Below are 18,764 nucleotides of genomic sequence, written 5' to 3' on the forward strand. Positions count from 1 at the left end.
AAATCAGCTAGAAATATGAAGAAAAGCACAAAAATCGTAACAGTATCACTACAAGAATGCAGAAGTAGGTGTAGTCGGCTGATAAGTAACTAACCAATAATGAGCTCGCCTTTTGCAATATGTATTAGCCTTATTAATACCAATATAAATATGCGTGTCTATCAATAAAGTTTGAGGCTTGTTGTTCATCATCGGATGTGCAAGTCTTCCTTTATCCGTCACCCTGACTCCCCGGTAATTGAAGGAGTCTAGAGGGAGAAAGATGGGGGGAAAAGGAAGACAGGAGAAGGGAGGGAAGAGACCACTTACAGGCTCGACTTGGGCTCTCCTCCCAGAAGAATCCGGCATCGGGCGAACACAAATGCAAGGATGGTGGCTTCTGCCGGGGGAAGATTCCTCGGGTGCAGGAGCTGCCTTCCCTGACCCTCTGGGAGCGCCACCCACTAAAACTGGGTCTGCTCCCAGCAGAGTTAGCTTGACAACCAAAAGGACTTACGAGGTCACTCCCACGGAGCCTTTGGACGAAGTCCAAAGGGGCCCAAAGTCCAAGACCTGTGGGGCCCGGCGCTGTTCTTAGGCCGCAGGTTGGGCGCAAAACGGCAGCTGCGTGCGTCCGGTTGTCCAATCTGGACAGCCCCAGCTGGCTCCGGCTCGCGAGCTGCAGCAGGGGGGCTCTCTCTCCGCTCTGCGCCTTGCAGAGAGGGCGCCCAAGGCTCAGAGCCTCACCAGGACTTTGGGCTGCAAAGGCAGAAGAGAAGAAGCGCACTCCGACTGTGGGTGCAACCGGGTTTATTGTCGGGAAGACAAACCCAGGGAAGCCCAAGTGTCAAAGACCCTGAGAAAGGGCTGACAACAACTTATAAAGGCAGGTGGAGAACTGGGTAGAGCCAACCCTCCACCCAGTAGCAAAATGGGGGGAGTGGAAAAAGGAAGAACGACACCATTGGAGAACCTATGAGAAGTAACTTGGGGAGGGGCCCTGGCCTCTGAACCAATCACTCGATGCCCCAGGAAGAAGTTTCTGGATGGAGAGGATGGGTTGCTGAGGGATGGACAGGCTACCGGGGAGGGAACATAGCAAGGGATACACGTGTAACTAGGGTAAGTGAGGAGGAGACAGCGAACTGACAGAAGCCGGGCGGGAGGAGACAACCTGAGTGGAACCATATTAACCCAGAGAAAAGGGGGGAAAGTGGGACAATCCAAATTACAACATACACCTTATCAGAATTTACAGAACACAATACAACACTCAGGAAGCCAAGGCCAGCCAGACTTGTCAGTCCTGACAGCTTTTGTCTGGGAACAATCTTTGCCTATTAGGAAATTTGGAGAAGGAATCCCAGTTCTGGCCATGGGCCCCTGGAGGAGCAGGACAGTTCTCTCCCATAGGAAGGAGAGCCCAGAGCCCCAGTGCTTCAGGGGCCAATGAGAAGCAGCCCTCGACATGCCAAGGTCAGCCAGAACACTCCTGGGCCCCAGGAGGTCCAGACAGACAGACCTGTTCCATGCTCCCTTGGATTTGTGGAGCCCCATGGTGCCCCAATGGTCTCCTTGGTTCCATGAGGCCCTGGAGTGTCACAATGTTCCCCTTGCTTCTGTACTGTCACAACGGCTCTGTGCTTCCATGAGGCCTTGCAATGTCACCATGGCTTCATGGTTCCACAAAGCCCTGATGTGTCACAATGGCCCCTTGGCTCCATGTGCCCTCACTGTGTCACAATGGCTCCTCCTTGACACGACGGGCTCCCCAAGGTCACCATGGACCCTTGGTTCCTTGGGGCCCCTGAGTGTCACAATGGTCTCCTTGATTCCATGAGGAACCACAGTGTCACAATGGCCCCTTGGTTCCATGAGGTTCCCAGTGTCACCGTGGTGTCCTTGGACCTGCATTGTCACAACTGACCCATGGCTCCATGAGGTTCCCAGTGTCACCGTGGTGTCCTTGGACCCGCATTGTCACAACTGACCCATGGCTCCATGAGGTTCCCAGTGTCACCGTGGTGTCCCTGGACCCGCATTGTCACAACTGGCCCATGGCTCCATGAGGTTCCCAGTGTCACTGTGGTGGCTGTCAGAGGCCGGATGAGATCCATGTCCCCAGACACCTTGGGATGCTCGCCATGCCCGTGTGGGGCCGGGGTGCATCAGGCCTTGGTTTGTGGTGGGCAGAGCCCCACCCCCGGCCCATCCTGGCAGAGCTGTCAATCACACTGCAGGGGCGGTGCTAACCATCTCTGATTGGCAGAGCTGTCAATCACACTGCAGGGGCGGTGCTAACCATCTCTGATTGGCAGCGCTGTCAATCACACTGCAGGGGCGGTGCTAACCCAGCTCTGATTGGCAGAGCTGTCAATCACACTGCAGGGGCGGTGCTAACCCGGCTCTGATTGGCCAATCAATCCCACCCCATGGGCAGGTTAACCCGGGTCTGATTGGGCAATCTTCAAACCAATCACACACCAGGGTTGGTACCAGCCCTGACTCTGATTGGCCAAGCAGCCAGCAGTCCTGCCCAAGGGGCGGGCCCATAGAGTCCCGGGCGGAGCCGCGCTCAGCCCGTGGCCTGGGCCCTGCCTTGGTTTGGGGTTTGTGGCTCGCCTGCGCTGCACCCCTGGCAGTTACAGCCAAACCTGTGTCTTTCTGTATCTCTTCTGTCTTCCTGTCTCTCTTTCTTTCTTCACCTTTAAATCCTTTTTACCTGGAGCACTTTTGGGTAACTTCACATCTTAAGGGTTTAAAGGTTTCCAGGTTAGATGGGCTGTGTTAATGAAGTTAATGCCATGGAAAGTATTTTCTGTTGAAGTGTGTAGCAGCACAGGAGCTGCCACTGTTCCTGGAGTGTCCTGCGTTTCCAAGCCCAGAGCCTGCTACTAAAAATGATGCTGACAGGAAGAGGCAGGGATGGGTCTTCATGTGATCTCCAGCAGCTGGGTTTATGGAGAGACAGGAGTGGGGTACGGTGCTGAAGAGGGTTCAGGGACGAAGACAACAGTGAGCCGAAGGGCAGAGCCCAATGGATACAGGAGAAAATGGTGCAGAGGCAGGAATAAGGGCAGGGTCAACCAACAGGGCAACAGGGGCGGGGGAATGCACCAAAATGGGGCCAATGGGAGCATGGGGAGAAGAGAACATTCCAGGGGTTAACCGGATATGGGAGATAAAGGCTCAACTCGGGTAATCAGGCCACGGGGCCACTGGACTGTCATTACCTTACATAAATCTACAAGTGTTTGCAAAGACCTATGGGAGAGGCATCTTTTTCACCCTCACTCTGGGGTTTGTGGTTTCACTTCATGCTAGCCCTCCATGGCTGGGGGATTGAAACATGAATTGCAGGCCCCTGGGCCTCCATAGAAGTGGATGTTGTATTAAATCCTATTGCTAAAGTTCCTTGATTGTCTATATTTTGCCCGTAAAATCTTGTGTCATTTTGACCTCTTAGCTCAGTTGGTGAGAGCATGGTGCTGGTGTCACCGAGGCTGTGGGTTCAGTCCCTGTGTGGGCCATTCACTCAAGAGCTGGACTTGATGATCCTCGTGGGTCCCTTCCTACCAAGAATATTCTTTGCATCTGTCCATGTTGAGAATACCTGGTTGGTGTTTCTCCTGTGCACCACACTCAAGTCAAGGAACCTTTGGTTGCCCCCAGCATTTCAGTGTTCAGGGGTGTTACAGCCCCACAGGCTCACAATGGCCTCTTGTGTCCATGAGGCCCCACAGTGCCACACTGGCCCCTGGGTTCCATGGGCCCAACAGTGCCACAATGATCCCTTAGTTCCACAACTTCCACAGTGTCACACTGGCCCCTGGGTTCCATGGGCCCAACAGTGCTACAATGATCCCTTGGTTCCACAACTTCCACAGTGTCACACTGGCCCCTGGGGTCCATGAGGATCTGCAGTGTCACACAGGTTTGTGACATTTGTCCTTGCTTCCCCTCACATCCCCTGCCCCACGAGCAGCCCCGAGCCCCCCGTGAGGGACAGGCCCTGCTGGCCCAGGCTGGGCTCAGGGCTTGGCCTTTCTGCTTCCCCCAGCCAGCCCAGGCCCTGCTCAGCTTTGCAGTTCCCTGCTCAGAGCCTTGGGCTCCCTGCAGTCCTGGCCTCGAGGATCTGCTCCCACCAGTCCCTGGGGAGCCTTTGGCACTCCCTGTCCTCCCTGGGGCCCAGGGGTGCTCCAAGGGCCTTGGGGTTCTGCTGCTGACTCCTTGAGCAGCTTCTTCAGCCTTCTCTCAGTGCCTGAGGCTCCTGGACCCAGCCCCAAATCCACCGTGGGGACCATGAAAATACAGAAAGCCCTCGGGGGCTCTTTGTCTCCCTTCCATTGTCTTCAAGGCTCCAGGGCTTGTGCGGTGATTGGAGTCAGTTTGGAGTTCTGTTCAGGAGGAAGATTTCAAAGTGCACCTCATGATTTTTACCTTTTTAATCACAGGAGTATTTTTTTTAATTTTTCAGTTCAGAGAAAAGGTAACTGAAGCTTTCCCCGAGTGATCTTGATGCTGAATGTCTCCTTAGGAGGTCTGGGCACAGAGAAGAATGAGACCCATGGAGGCTGACCCTGTTTGGACAACCTGCTCCTCATCCCCAGCCTCATCATGTCTGACATCATCCACCTGGGACTTACATCACAAAATATCAAAAAAATTAATGTATTTTATTATTTATTTTTAGCATTTTAATGAAATATATTTATTGTATTTATTTCTTATTTGTAAAAATTGTTTCAGTTTTATTACCTAATTTTATATTTATGTAAAAAATCTGTATGTATTTAGCAATGTGAAAAATAGGTGTGATTGCTGCTGACAAAGTTGAAACAGTAATCAATATTGATACAGTAATACATATTTGGAAATAATAAAACAGTTCAAAGGTAAATGCCAAAAAAGGAAGGGGGAGGAGGGGTCCCCCCTTTTCCTGCAGATGTTCAGAGCAGGAAGAAGCAAGAGATAACTATTACTAAATTTATCTGGAAGAGAGGAGAATTGGGTTGGACACCAGGAAAATGTTAATTATATGAGATTTATTGCTTTAACATTGGAACATAATATTGGCTTATATTATACCAGCTTTGGCTCACACTTGGTGCGCGTGTGTACCCCCAAAAGGGGGAAATGAAGGACACGAGGAAGAAGAGAGCCCTTCCTCCAAGACGACCCCCAAAGAGTGTGCGACCCCCTAAAAGGATGGTGGAGCTTGCGTGGTAAAGGTGATGATGAGGGTGGTGACACAGATGTGACACATGGAAAATGGGAGGAGATGGTGATGACATAGCGCATGAAAAGGGGGATTTTGGCTTGGCAGGCTCGTAGGTGAGGTGGCGGGGGTCCAAAAGCCCTGCGCTCCGTACCCCGTGCGGTTATTGTTGTTTTTGTTTTGTGTGCTTCTGCGCTATTATCAGAACCAAATTATCCCTAATTTTAACCACATCATATTGTCAATATTTTGAGTGTATTCAATTTTATATATACTAAACTACTTAATGAAAATTGCTGTTACATTTAATTTTGTTTGGTTTATTTTTGATTGGATAATTGGGCAAATAAACCACCGTGGATGGGAGCCAAAGGAGCCAAGGGCAGCCAATTCTTTTTCCCAGTCCCTGCGATCCCAGCCCGTGCCATCCCAGTCCGTGCCATCCCAGTCCATCCAGCCCCAACCCAGTTTATCCCAGTCTGTGCCATCCTGATCTGTTCGGTCCCATCCCATGTGCCCCCAGCCCATGTTTGATCCCAGCCCATATTTGATCCCACTATGGGTGGTCCTGCACACACTCCTAGGGTCTGGAATTCCAGTTCCCAGCCCTTGAACTTCCTTCCTGTCCTCTCAACAAATTACAATAACATTTTAATTAAATAAATTATTCTTAAAATGAAATAAACTAGAATAAAAATGAAATATAATAATTTCAACTCTTCCTTACAATACTCCACTAATGATTCAAGCCAAAATAACAATAACTATTACTGTAACAGTACCAATACATGTAAAAAAACAAATTATAAAACAAGAAATACGCTTTGAAAGTTTTAACCCAATAACCAAATTACTTTGGAAAAAAAAATATTAAAAATCCAAACATACAATCTAACACACACTAGTAAAATAATTCATATCACAAATACACTAAACACAAAACCAAATACCACTATAATTTCTCATACATTTTATCCAAACCACTAAGCTTTACCAACAACCTTGAGTACTCTAAAAAAAAAATTATTTAAAAAAATAATTGTGGGTGTGTGGTTTTATTTGGATATTGGTTTTTGGATTGTTTGGGTTGGATGATTTAAAAAATGGGATTTTTATAGGAATTTCATCAGCGGAGAAGGCGGCACTCTGCAAACAGAGCTGACTGAGAATGAACGGGACAGAAATCAGAAACTCTCAAAGTTTTATTTGCTGTCAAACCCATCCCACCCAGCCAGCCCCACACAATCCCCACCCCTGCTCCAAACTGGGATCCCACTGCTCCCAATCCCCTCCCAACCCCATCCCACCCTGGTGGATGCGGAATGGAGTGAGTTTGCTGTAGGATTGAGGTTTTTTGAGGAGGGAAGAAGCAACTTGAGGTGGGACTGAGACTTCATAGGTTAAAATTCAGTTGTCTTCAGAGGGATTTCAGTGGTTTTGAGGTGACAGATCCATCCCACTTGGCTTTTGGAGGGCAAAGAGATGGAGAAGAGAAAGAAATTAAGGCTAAACCAAGAGAAGCAGGCAGGTGTGTTCCCAGCATGGATCACAGGGAATGTGGGTCTCCAGGGCTGTGCCCAGCGTGGCTCCTCCAGCGGGGGATGGAGCTGGAGCAGCGCACGAAGCTCTTCCCGCACTCGGGGCACTCGCAGGGCTTCCCCTACCGGTGCCTCCGTTGGTGTCGGGTCAAGTGAGAGCTGCTGGAGAAGCTCTTCCCACACTGGGGACACTCGTAGGGCCTCTCCCCGGTGTGGATGCGCCAGTGGGTGACGAGGGTGGAGTTGTCCTTGAATCCCTTCCCGCAGTCGGGGCAGCAGAAGGGCCTCTCCTCTGTGTGACTCTGATAGTGCAGGAGGAGATGGGAGCTGATCCGAAATCTCTTCCTGCATTGATCACACTCGTAGGGCCTCTCCCCAGTGTGGATCGTCTGGTGGACAATCAGGTGGGAACGCTGCCTGAAGCTCTTCCCACATTCCCTACACTTGTAGGGCTGTTCCCCAGTGTGGATCCTCTGGTGCAGGATCAGGTTGGAGATCTGTCTGAAGCTCTTCCCACACTCCTCACACTCATGGGGCCTCTCCCCAGTGTGGATGCGCCGGTGCACGACAAGATGGGCGTTTTGCCTGAAGCCCTTCCCGCAGTCGGGGCAGCGGAAGGGCCTCTCCTCTGTGTGCGTGCGCTGGTGCCTGACTAGACCAGAGCTGGTCTTAAACCTCTTCCTGCATTGATCGCACTCGTAGAGCTGTTCCCCAGTGTGGATCTTTTGGTGGACAATCAGGTGGGAGCTCTGGCTGAAGCTCTTCCCACACTCCCCACACTCGTGGGGCCTCTCCCCAGTGTGGAAGCGCCGGTGCACGACAAAACTGGAGTTGTGGCTGAAGCCCTGCCCGCAGTCGGGGCAGCGGAAGGGCCTCTCCTCTGTGTGCGTGCGCTGGTGCACGAGGAGACTGGAGCCGGTGGAAAACCTCTTCCTGCACTGATCACACTCATAGGGTCTCTCCCCAGTGTGGGTCCTCTGGTGCCTGATCAGCTCAGAGTTCCACCTGAAGCTCTTCCCACACTCCACGCACGTGTGGGGCTTCTCCCCATCATGGGGCTGCTCAGGGAGCACCAGCTCCGAGCTCTGGCTCCATCTCCGGCCGCCTTCCGGCCCAGGCTGGGTCTTTCCCCCTCAGATCGCCGCCATCTGCCTTTGCAGCCCTCCTCGGTGCGGCATCTCCAGGCCTTTTCCTCCCCGTTGCCTTCCTGCGCCGTGGAGCCGCTCCAAACGGCCTCTGCCACGAGCTTCTGCCCCGGGGATTTGTCCTCCCTGCTCTCCAGCCTCAGCTCCTGCTCTGGGGGAGGAAGGACAAGCAGAGGATGGCATTTGCCTCCGGGCCACAGGCAAGGGCAAGGAGATGCCCCAGGGCGTCCCCGGCACAGGGGCTGTGCTGCAGCCGGGGCCCTGCTGGGCTGGGAGATGGAGCAGGACACAGGGGCAAAGGGGCACTGACTTCCTCCTCACCTGCCTGCGTGGTCCTGGGGGCATCTTCCTCTTCCTCACAGCCTCCCAGGGCTTGGCAATGGGAAATCCTGCTTTGGGGGAAAACAAGGGATGAGCATGGTGAGTTTGAAGGTCCCTCTGCCCAAGTCCAGCTCTACAAGTCACCGGCCATCTGGGCTCCAGAAAAACCTCCCAAACACCAAGATTAAGCCCTGCAAAAGCCTCCCAGGAGTTCCCCGTCCCTGCTCCCTCCCCTCTGGTGTTCGGGAGTTCCCCCTGTCCCAGCTGCTGGGGTCACGCTTGGATTGGGGGTCCCCCTTCTCCTGGGTGCCCCCGCCCCTGCCCAGGCTCCTGGCAGTCCCAGCAATCCCAAAAGCTCCCCCCTCTCCGCTCTCCCCATGCAGGGATGCCGGGGCTTTCTGGGCTCCCTTTTGGGCTCCCTTCTCCCCTCACTCTCTGCTTTGGGCTGCAGGGGGCTCCAAGGAGTCCCCCCCTGCCCCTCTCTGGGCTCTTGAGGATCCCGCCAATGGCGCCGCTCCCCCCTCTCTGGGCTCCCCACTTTGGGCTCCTGGCAGACACAGGGCTCTGCTCCTCCAGGCTGCCTCTGCCGGCAGCCGCCACCGGCACCCCCCAATGTCCCCCCAAGGGGCCTTTCCTGCTCAGCCTTGGACTGCTGCATTCTCCAAACATCCCCCAAAAAACCCAACCCAGGGACCCCCCGGCATAGGGGGAGCTCTGGGCCGAGCTCCCCCTCCCCGCTCACATGCGGGATGGGGGGCGATGATCCCACAGCTGGGGGCTGCGCATTCAGGGAGGGCTCAACCGCGTGGCTCCTTCTGCTTTCTTTGATCCGCCTTTGACCCTCCTCTTCCTCCCGCTCCTCCTCTTCCGTCCCCCCACCTCCGCCTCCTCTGTCTCATCCCGACCTCCTCCTCCTCCTCCTCCTCCTCCTCCTCCTCCTCCTCCTCCCCCCCTCCCCCCCCCTCCCGCCCCCTGCCCCCCCTCCCCCCCCCCCTGCCCCCCCTCCCCCTCCTTCCCCCAACCCCTCTTCCTCCTCCTCCTCTGCCTTATGCCCACCTCCTTCTCCTACTTCATCCCTCCCTTCCCTCCCTCCTCCTCCTCCCCAGCAGCAGCCACACCCTCGCTGCCCCGTTCCCGGAGCCCTCGCAGCCGCGCCAGGAGCGGCGATGGAGCCGGCACAGCTCGGCACGGGCAGCGCGGGGCTCTCGGCTGCTCGCAGCCGCTGCGGGCGGGGGAACCCGGCCCGGCCAAGAGGAGAGGCAAACTGGGAAAACTGGGGGCTGCACATCCAAACTGGGCCAGGCTGGGGACCCTGCCCGGGCACTGCCAGCCCTTGGGGCTCCTCTCGGCACCTCCGGCAGCGGGGAACGCACAGAGGGCTGCGGGACCCCAGCTCTGCGAGGGACTGGGCTGCACTGGGATCACACTGGGATCATACTGGGAGTGACTGGGACTGCACTGGGTTTGTGCTGACATCAGACTGGGATCATACTGGGAGTGAGCAGGAGCCCATGGGGGCAATTGAGACCATGGTAGGGGGAAATGGGATATACTGGGAGTGACTGGGATTATGCTGAGAGTTACTGGGAGCAGCTGTGAGCAACTGCGATCATGCCAGGAGCAACTGGGAGTGACTGGCTGCATGCTGGGGGTGACTGGAAACAACTGGGCTTATACTGGGATCAACTGGGATCATGCTGGAGGTGACTGGGATCATCCTGGCAGTCAGTGCCACTACACTGAGGCTGACTGGGAGTGCTTGGCAGCAAATGGGATCCTACTGGGACAAACTGGGAGTCACTGGGAACATGCTGCAGGGAACTGGGCTACACTGGGAGTGACTGGAAGGACAGTGAGGGTGCAAGAGAGCAACTGGAACCACGTGGAGCACAACTGGTTCATACTGGCAGCGACTGGGAGCACACTGGGCTCACATTTGGATCACACTGGGAGGGACTGGACTGACACTGGAAGGATCTGGGAGTGACTGGGAACACACCCTGCACATCATCCCCCACACTGGGCCTGACTGGGAGCAAATGGCATCAGACTGGGACTGAGTGGCTTGATCCAGGAAGCAACTGGAACCATGCTGGAGGCAGCTGGGACCACACTGGGAGAGACTGGAAGCCACTGGCATTATACTGGGACCACCCTGGGAGGGCTGCCATGTGACTGGGATCAAACTGGAGCTTCCTGGGATCATCCTGGGGTTGAAACCGAGCAACTGGGATCCCACTTTGGGCTACTGGGAGCAGCTGAGAGAAACTGGAATCATGCTGCAAGCAAACTGGAGGAACTGGGAAGGACTGGACGCACGCTGGAGGCAACTGGGATATTCTGGGCATGACTGGGGGATCACACTGGGATCACTGACACCTTACTGGGGCCACTGGCAGTGCCTGGAAATGACTGCAGACATGCTGGGGGCAACTGGGATATACTGGGAGTGTCTGTGACCCCCCAGTTCCCCGAAAAATTGACCCCAGACCTACTTGAGACTTCCCAAATCCCATCAGACTGCCCCAAATCCCCCTCAGACCCCTCAATCCCCCCAAACCCAATAAAATCCCCTCAGACTCCCCTAAATGCCCCCCAGATCCCCTCAGAAATCTCCAGATCCCCTCAGAAACCCCCTCAGTTCCTCTCGAAATCCCCCCAAAATCCCCTCAGACCACCTCAATTCCCCTCAGATTGCCCTAAACCCACCTGAGAACGCTCCAGACCCTGTCAAGCTTCCCCCAAAGCTCCCTAGAGCCCCCTCACTCCCCCCCAAACCCACCGCACACCCCCTATTCCCTGTCACAGCCCCCCAGGTTCCCCGGCCCCACCTCAGCTCCGCCTCAGCAGCTCTGACCTCAACATCTCCCGCCTCCGCCGCGCGCGCGGGCTCCCCCAGCCAATCCCTGCGCCGCGCCCCGAACCAACCAATCACCGTGCCGCACTTCCCCAAACCACCCAATCACCGCGCGGCTCCCCTCAGCAACGCCCGCCTCCGCCGCGCCGCTGCAGCCAATCAGAGGCGAGCCGCAGGCGGCGCCCCTCGGCCGCCGGTGCCGGGCCCCCGGGGGGTCTGGGGAGGGGCCGGGGGCGCTGAGGCGGCACCGGGGGCCGGGAGGGGTCTGGAGCGGGGCTCTGGGAGGGGTCGGGGGGGTTTGGGGAGGGGTCGTAGGGAGCTCTTTGGGGGGTCTGGGGGAGGGGTTTTGGGGGGCCTGGAGTGTCCTGGGCCGGGTTTGGGAGGGGCTGGGGGGTCCTGGAAGGGTCCTGGGGGGATCTGGGGAGGGGCCTTGGGAAGGGTCTGGGGGGTCTCAGGGGACAGCCTGGGCTGGGCCCGATTGGGGTCTGGGGGCTCTCAGGGGGTTCCTGGGGGGGCTTTGGGGATCCTGGGCCAGCCTTGGGGGGCTCTGGGGGGGTTTGGGGTTCCTGGAGGGGTCCCGGGGGTTCCCAGGCCCACCCTGAACCGGGGTCTGGGGGTTTCGGGGAGAGGGGGCACAACAGGCGTTCCCCCTCCCCCGTTTTTGGGGGGTCTCCCATGGTGCCCCCTCCCCAAAAAGCTCTGAGGGCCCCCTGAAGCGGCTCCTGTTCCACCGGCCGGTGCCCCTGAGCCAGGACGGCCCCAGGGAGCGTGGGTGGATTCCGGGGGGCTTTTTTGGGATTGGATTTTGTGGGGATTTTGGGAGAGTTTTTGGGGATTCTGGGGTGGCTTTTTTGGGCTTTAGGGAATTTTGTTGTTTAGGGTGGAATTATTTGGTTTTTAGGGAGAATTACTGGGTTTTGGGGGGGGGTTGTGGATTTGGGGAATTTTGGAATTTGAGGGATTTTATTGGGATTTTGCAGGGGGTTTGGTTTTTTCGGGGGATTCATTGAAATTTTTGGGAGTTTTTTAATTTCAGTGGGTTTCACTGGTATTTTGTGGGATTCTCTGGGCTTTTGGAGTATCTTACTGTAATTTTTAGAGTCTTTTTGGGGTTTTAGTGGAATTTTGGAGGACCTTGGGTGGTCTGAGGGGGCTTTGGGGCATTCCCTGGGTGTGGGGAAGGGCTGAGAGGCCCCAAGATCTCCTTAAAAGCCCCAAAAGTCAAATAAAACCCATGAAATCCCAATTAAATCTCACAGAATCCCATTAGGACATCCTAGAATCCCAATAAAAGCCCACAAAATCTCTTGAAATCCCAACAAACTCCCCAAAATCCCAATTAAACCTCACAAATCCCCCATAAATGTCCCCAAACCCTCCAGAAGCTCCACAAATCCTCCCAAGACCCAAAGAAATCCTGGCAACACCCACAAAACCCAAAAAATTCCACCAAAAAAACCCCCAAAAATTCCTCAAACAACCTAGACCTCAAAAGAATCCATCTAAACACCTGCAAAATTCCAGTAAGGCTCCCAAAATCCCCCAGAAATTCCAATAAAACCCCCCTAAAAAAATCCAGAGATTCCCACAAAATCCCAGTAAAACCCCCTGAATTTAAAAAAGAAACAAAAAACATTAATAAACCTCCAAACTCTCCCAGAAAAACACCCCCCCTCAAAGCACCAATAGAGCCCCCCAGAATCCACAACCCCCCGAAATTGCCCAGCTGCCCCAAAGGCAATCATTGTCTGCAAAGCCCGCAGCGACTGCCCCTCAACTCCCAGCACAACGGCCCGAGGCCAAGCGAGCCCCAAATGGCCGAGCCCTGCCGAGCCCTCCCTGCTCCCTCCCAGTCCCACCCGGGCCCGTCCGGGGCCGCGGCCAAAACTGCCCGGAGCGAGCGCGGAGGGCCCGGAGCGAGCGCGGAGCCGCTGCCGGGCTCGGCCTCGGGCTCGGCCCCTCGGGGGCGTTTTGGGCCGGGCGGGGCAGCTTTAGGCTGGGCTTCAGCTCCCGCCAGGGATCCCCAGCCTGTGCGGGGGCATTTGAGGCCCCTTTGGCCGAATTTCGGCCCAATCTGGTGGGGTTGAGGCGGGATTTGGGATCCCTTTGGATGATATTACACCCATGTGAGTGAATTTAATCCAGGGTGAGTGATTTTAGGTCACTGGTTTTGGTGATTTTGGGCTCATTTGAGTAGTTTTTTTGCTTCTTTGGGTAACTTTACACCAAACGAAGTCATTTAGGTTGACTTTAGGTCCTCTTGTGTTGGTTTCAGGCACGTGTGGGTGATTTTAGGTCAACTTAGGTGATTTCTGGCAGAACGGGATGAATTTGAGGCTCATTCGGGAGATTTGAGGCTGAAGCAGGTACATGCAGCGTGGATTTTAGGCGCATTTTGGAGATTTAAGGGTGATTTTAGGCCATTGTGAGGGAGGTGTAAACCAGTTTGGGCAATTCTAGGCCCCTTTGGTTGGATTTTAGACCCCTTTGGATAATTTAAATCCTCTTTGGCTGGTTTTTGGCCACAGCTGGCTAATTTCAGCTGCATTTGAGGCCCTTTTGGGTGATTTTAAGCCAAACCGGGCCCTTTTGGAGCCGCGCGTCCCCTTGGCCCCCGGCCCTTTCCCCTCACGGTTCCCGCCCTTTCCTTGGCCCCTTTCCCCTCAGGGTTGGGCCTTGGGGAACGGGGAGGAGGAGGAGGGAGGGAGGAAGAGGCCGAGCAGCAGCAGGAAGAGCAGGAGAAGGGGACAGAAGGAATCTGGTGCCTCTGGCGCTGCCTGAAGTGGCCGCAGCCCCGGGAGCATCGCCCCCCGTGCCGCAGGTGCCCGGGCAGGGGGAGCTGGGCCCAAATCTGCCGGGGGGTGCCTGGCTTTGGGGTTTTTTGGGGGGGATGTTTGGAGCTGGCAGGGCTGCAAAGCCGAGCCGCAGATGGCCCTCGGGGGGACACGGCGGGTCCCCGGGAGGTGTTTTTGGGGTGTCCTGGGGCCGGGAGTGGCTGCTCCCAGTATGATCCCAGTTGGTCCCAGTCACTCAATATGATGATGCAATTTGGTCCCAGCAAGGACCCAGTTGCTCCCAGTTCTTCCCACTTTGATCCAGTCTATTCTCAGTTCCTCTCAGTTGCCCCCAGCATAGACCTTGTCACTCCCAGTATGATCCCATCACTCCCACTTGTTCCCAGTTCCCCCAGCACATTCCCAGTGTGGTCTCAGTTACCACCATATGGTCTCAGACACTCCCAGTATATCCCAGTTGCCCTGAACATGCTCGTAGTCATTGCCAGGCACTCCCAGTTAGCTCACTGTGGTTCACTTGACCCCAGTTCTATCCCAGATGCTCCCAGTTCCTCTAATAACAGCTCCCAGCATGGGCCCAGCTGTTCCCAGTGTGGTTCCATCACTCCACTGTGGTTACAGACCCTCCCAGTATGGTCCCAGTTGAACCCAGTTGCCCCTGCTATAGTCCCAGTCACTCCCCAGATGATCCCAATCCCTCCCAGCATGGTCCCACTCACTCCCAGTTGCCCGCAGGGTGGTCCCAGTTCTCCCCAGCATGGTCCCAGCTGTTCCCAGGGTGGTTCCAGTCCCCCCAGGATGGTCACAGACACTCCCAGTATATCCCAGTTGCCCCCAGCATGTCTGCAGTCATTTCCAGGCACTGCCAGTGGCCCCAGTAAGGTGTCAGTGATCCCAGTGTGATCTCCCAGTCATGCCCAGAATATCCCAGTTGCCTCCAGCGTGCGTCCAGTCCTTCCCAGTTCCTCCAGTTTGCTTGCAGCATGATCCCAGTTTCTCTCAGCTGCTCCCAGTAGCCCAAAGTGTGAACTCAGTCGCTCGGTTTCAACCCAGGATGATCCCAGGAAGCTCCAGTTTGATCCCAGTCACATGGCAGCCCTCCCAGGGTGGTCCCAGTATAATCCCCGTTGCTTCCAGTCTCTCCCAGTGTGGTCCCAGCTGCCTCCAGCATGGTTCCAGTTGCTTCCTGGATCAAGCCAGTCAGTCCCAGTCTGATGCCATTTGCTCCCAGCGTGCTCCCAGTTGCTCCCAGTCAGGCCCAGTGTGGGGGATGATGTGCAGGGTGTGTTCCCAGTCACTCTCAGATCCTCCCAGTGTCAGTCCAGTCCCTCCCAGTGTGATCCAAATGTGAGCCCAGTGTGCTCCCAGTCGCTGCCAGTATGAATCAGTTGTGCTCCACATGGTTCCAGTTGCTCTCTTGCACCCTCACTGTCGTTCCAGTCACTCCCAGTGTAGCCCAGTTCCCTGCAGCATGTTCCCAGTGACTCCCAGTTTGTCCCAGTAGGATCCCATTTGCTGCCAAGCACTCCCAGTCAGCCTCAGTGTAGTGGCACTGACTGCCAGGATGATCCCAGTCACCTCCAGCATGATCCCAGTTGGTCCCAGTATAAGTCCAGTTGTTTCCAGTCACCCGCAGCATGCAGCCAGTCACTCCCAGTTGCTCCCAGTTGGGTTTTTGGGGGATGTTTGGAGAATGCAGCAGTCCAAGGCTGAGCGGGAAAGGCCCCTTGGGGGGACATTGGGGGGTGCCGGTGGCGGCTGCCGGCAGAGGCAGCCTGGAGGAGCAGAGCCCTGTGTCCGCCAGGAGCCCAAAGTGGGGAGCCCAGAGAGGGGGGAGCGGCGCCATTGGCGGGAGCCTCAAGAGCCCAGAGAGGGGCAGGGGGGACTCCTTGGAGCCCCTGCAGCCCAAAGCAGAGAGTGAGGGGAGAAGGGAGCCCAAAAGGGAGCCCAGAAAGCCCCGGCATCCCTGCATGGGGAGAGCGGAGAGGGGGGAGCTTTTGGGATTGCTGGGACTGCCAGCAGCCTGGGCAGGGCGGGCACCCAGGAGAAGGGGGACCCCCAATCCAAGCGTGACCCCAGCAGCTGGGACAGGGGGAACCCCCGAACACCAGAGGGGAGGGAGCAGGGACGGGGAACTCCTGGGAGGCTTTTGCAGGGCTTAATCTTGGTGTTTGGGAGGTTTTTCTGGAGCCCAGATGGCCGGTGACTTGTAGAGCTGGACTTGGGCAGAGGGACCTTCTAACTCCATGTGCTCATCCCTTGTTTTCCCCAAACCAGGATTTCCCATTGCCAAGCCCTGGGAGGCTGTGAGGAAGAGGAGGATGCCCCAGGACACGCAGGCAGGTGAGGAGGAAGTCAGTGCCCCTTTGCCCCTGTGTCCTGCTCCATCTCCCAGCCCAGCACGGCCCGGCTGCAGCACAGCCCCTGTGCCGGGGACGCCCTGGGGCATCTCCTTGCCCTTGCCTGTGGCCCGGAGGCAAATGCCATCCTCTGCTTGTCCTTCCTCCCCCAGAGCAGGAGCTGAGGCTGGAGAGCAGGGAGGACAAATCCCCGGGGCAGAAGCTCGTGGCAGAGGCCGTTTGGAGCGGCTCCACGGCGCAGGAAGGCAACGGGGAGGAAAAGGCCCGGAGATGCCGCATGAGGAGGGGCTGCAAAGGCAGATGGCGGTGATCTGAGGGGGAAAGACCCAGCCTGGGCCGGGAAGGCGGCCGGAGATGGAGCCAGAGCTCGGAGCTGGTGCTCCATGAGCAGCCCCATGATGGGGAGAAGCCTCACACATGCGTGGAGTGTGGGAAGAGCTTCAGGTGGAGCTCTGAGCTGATCAGGCACCAGAGGACCCACACTGGGGAGAGGCCCTATGAGTGTGATCAGTGCAGGAAGAGGTTTCAGACCAGCTCCAATCTCCTCCTGCACCAGCGCACGCACACAGAGGAGAGGCCCTTCCGCTGCCCCGACTGCGGGCAGGGCTTCAGGCACAACTCCCATCTTGTCGTGCACCGGCGCATCCACACTGGGGAGAGGCCCCACGAGTGTGGGGAGTGTGGGAAGAGCTTTAGCCAGAGCTCCAACCTGATCCGCCACCAGAGGACCCACACTGGGAAAGGGCCCTTCGAGTGTGGGGAGTGTGGGAAGAGCTTCAGGCAGCATTCCAACCTGATTGTCCACCAGAGGATCCACACTGGGGAGAGGCCCTACGAGTGTGATCGATGCAGGAAGAGGTTTCGGATCAGCTCCCATCTCCTCCTGCACTATCGGATTCACTCAGAGGAGAGGCCCTTCTGCTGCCCTGACTGCGGGAAGGGATTTAAGCAGAACTCCCACCTCATCAGGCACCGGCACATCCACACTGGGGAGAGGCCCTACGAGTGTCCCCAGTGTGGGAAGAGCTTCTCACAGCGCTCTCACTTGACCCAACACCAACGGAGGCACCGGTAAGGGAAGCCCTTACTGATTTCTGTCCCGTTCATTCTGAGTCGGCTGTTTGCAGAGTGCCTCCTTATCAGATGATTAAATTCTTATAAAAATCCCATTTTTTACATCATCCAACCCACAAATAAGTTTTTAAAAGTAATTTTAATTGGTTTGGAGTACTCAAGGGTGTTGTTAAAGTTTAATTGTTTGGTTAAAATGTATGAGAAATTATGATGGTGTTTGGTTTTGTGTTTGGTATATTTGTAATAGAAATTGTTTTTTTAAGATGTGTTAGATTGTATGTTAGTTGTTTTAGATATTTTTTATCTAAAGTAGATTAATATTGAATTAAAACTTTCAAAAGGTATTTCTTGGTATATAATGTGTTTATTTATATGTATTGATAGTGTTACAGTAATAGTTGTTTTGGCTTGAATAATTATTGGAGTATTGTAAGGAAGAGTTGAAATTATTATATTTCATTTTTATTTTATTTCATGTTGTGTAATTTATTGATTTATAATTTTATTGTAATTTGTTGAGAGGATGGGAAGGAAGTTCAAGGGCAGGAACATTTTTTCCTGGCTGGGAACTGGAATTCCAGACCTTGGGAGTGTGTGCAGGACCACCCAGACTGGGATCAAACATGGGCTGGGATCAAACATGGGCTGGGATCAAACATGGCCTGGGATCCTGTGGATTGGGACTGCACAGACTGGGACCATCTGGATCAGGACCACACAGCCTGGGATCAACTGGGCTGGGATCAAATATGGGCTGGGAGCGCATTGGATGGGTCCGTACACATCAGGACGACACAGACTGGGATAAACTGGGCTGGGATTGTATGGACTGGGATGGCATGGGTTGGGATGGCACGGGCTGGGAAAAAGCATTGGCTGCCCTTGGCTCCTTTGGCTCCCATCCAGGGCTAAAGGCGGCCCCACCAAGCTGGCTGGATCCTGTTTGGGGGTCCCATCCCCTCTTTTCTCCTGCTCTGCCGCCCCTTCCCCATCGTTGTCCCAGTCCCCAGTCCCCTCCCCCGTGCTCGGTTTTGGGGGTTCCAGGCCCCTCCTGCTCCGTTTGGGGGTCCCGACCCCCCCTTGGTTTAATTTGGGGCCCCCGGCGCCCTTCTCAGCGCGCCCCCCGCTGCCCCCGCGGCCGGGGGGGCTCCCAGCGGCACCAGTGCCCCCAGTGCGGCCCCAGCTGCCCCCGCACGCCCCATGCCCATGGCCAGGGTCACCTCCCCCCTGCCTGGGGACCCCCGGGAGCCCCTCGGGTTTGGGGCTTTCGATCCCCCCTCGGCCCTCGGGGCGGCCCTGGGGCCACCCCAGCACCCCCAAAATGGGGAGGCTCCCCGGAGCCCTTCGGAACCGCCAGCAATGGGCTGGAATCCCCATCCCGCCGCTGTTTCCAGGGAATGGCTCCGATCTCAACTCCGACCCCTAACCTGGGGGGGGACAAACATTGGGGTCAAACACCCAAAATCCTGGGGTCAAC

The 18,764-nt window shown here is 55.8% G+C and overlaps 2 protein-coding genes across 2 annotated transcripts in view; one reads left to right on the forward strand and one right to left on the reverse strand.

Moving 5' to 3' along the window:
* Positions 1-18,764, reverse strand: part of LOC119696487 — a 1,710,157-nt gene that overhangs the window by 260,427 nt on the left and 1,430,966 nt on the right. Inside the window, 1 exon segment of the mRNA XM_038126215.1 lies at positions 6,869-7,791. Coding sequence (XP_037982143.1) covers positions 6,869-7,791 — 923 coding nt within the window.
* The window catches only part of LOC119696488, a 1,499,846-nt gene that overhangs the window by 233,007 nt on the left and 1,248,075 nt on the right, over positions 1-18,764 (forward strand). The window contains 1 exon segment of the mRNA XM_038126216.1: positions 16,558-17,284. Coding sequence (XP_037982144.1) covers positions 16,558-17,284 — 727 coding nt within the window.

The sequence above is a fragment of the Motacilla alba genome, unplaced genomic scaffold (genome assembly GCF_015832195.1).
Source record: "Motacilla alba alba isolate MOTALB_02 unplaced genomic scaffold, Motacilla_alba_V1.0_pri HiC_scaffold_31, whole genome shotgun sequence".
In the NCBI taxonomy this organism is placed as follows: Eukaryota; Metazoa; Chordata; class Aves; order Passeriformes; family Motacillidae; genus Motacilla; species Motacilla alba.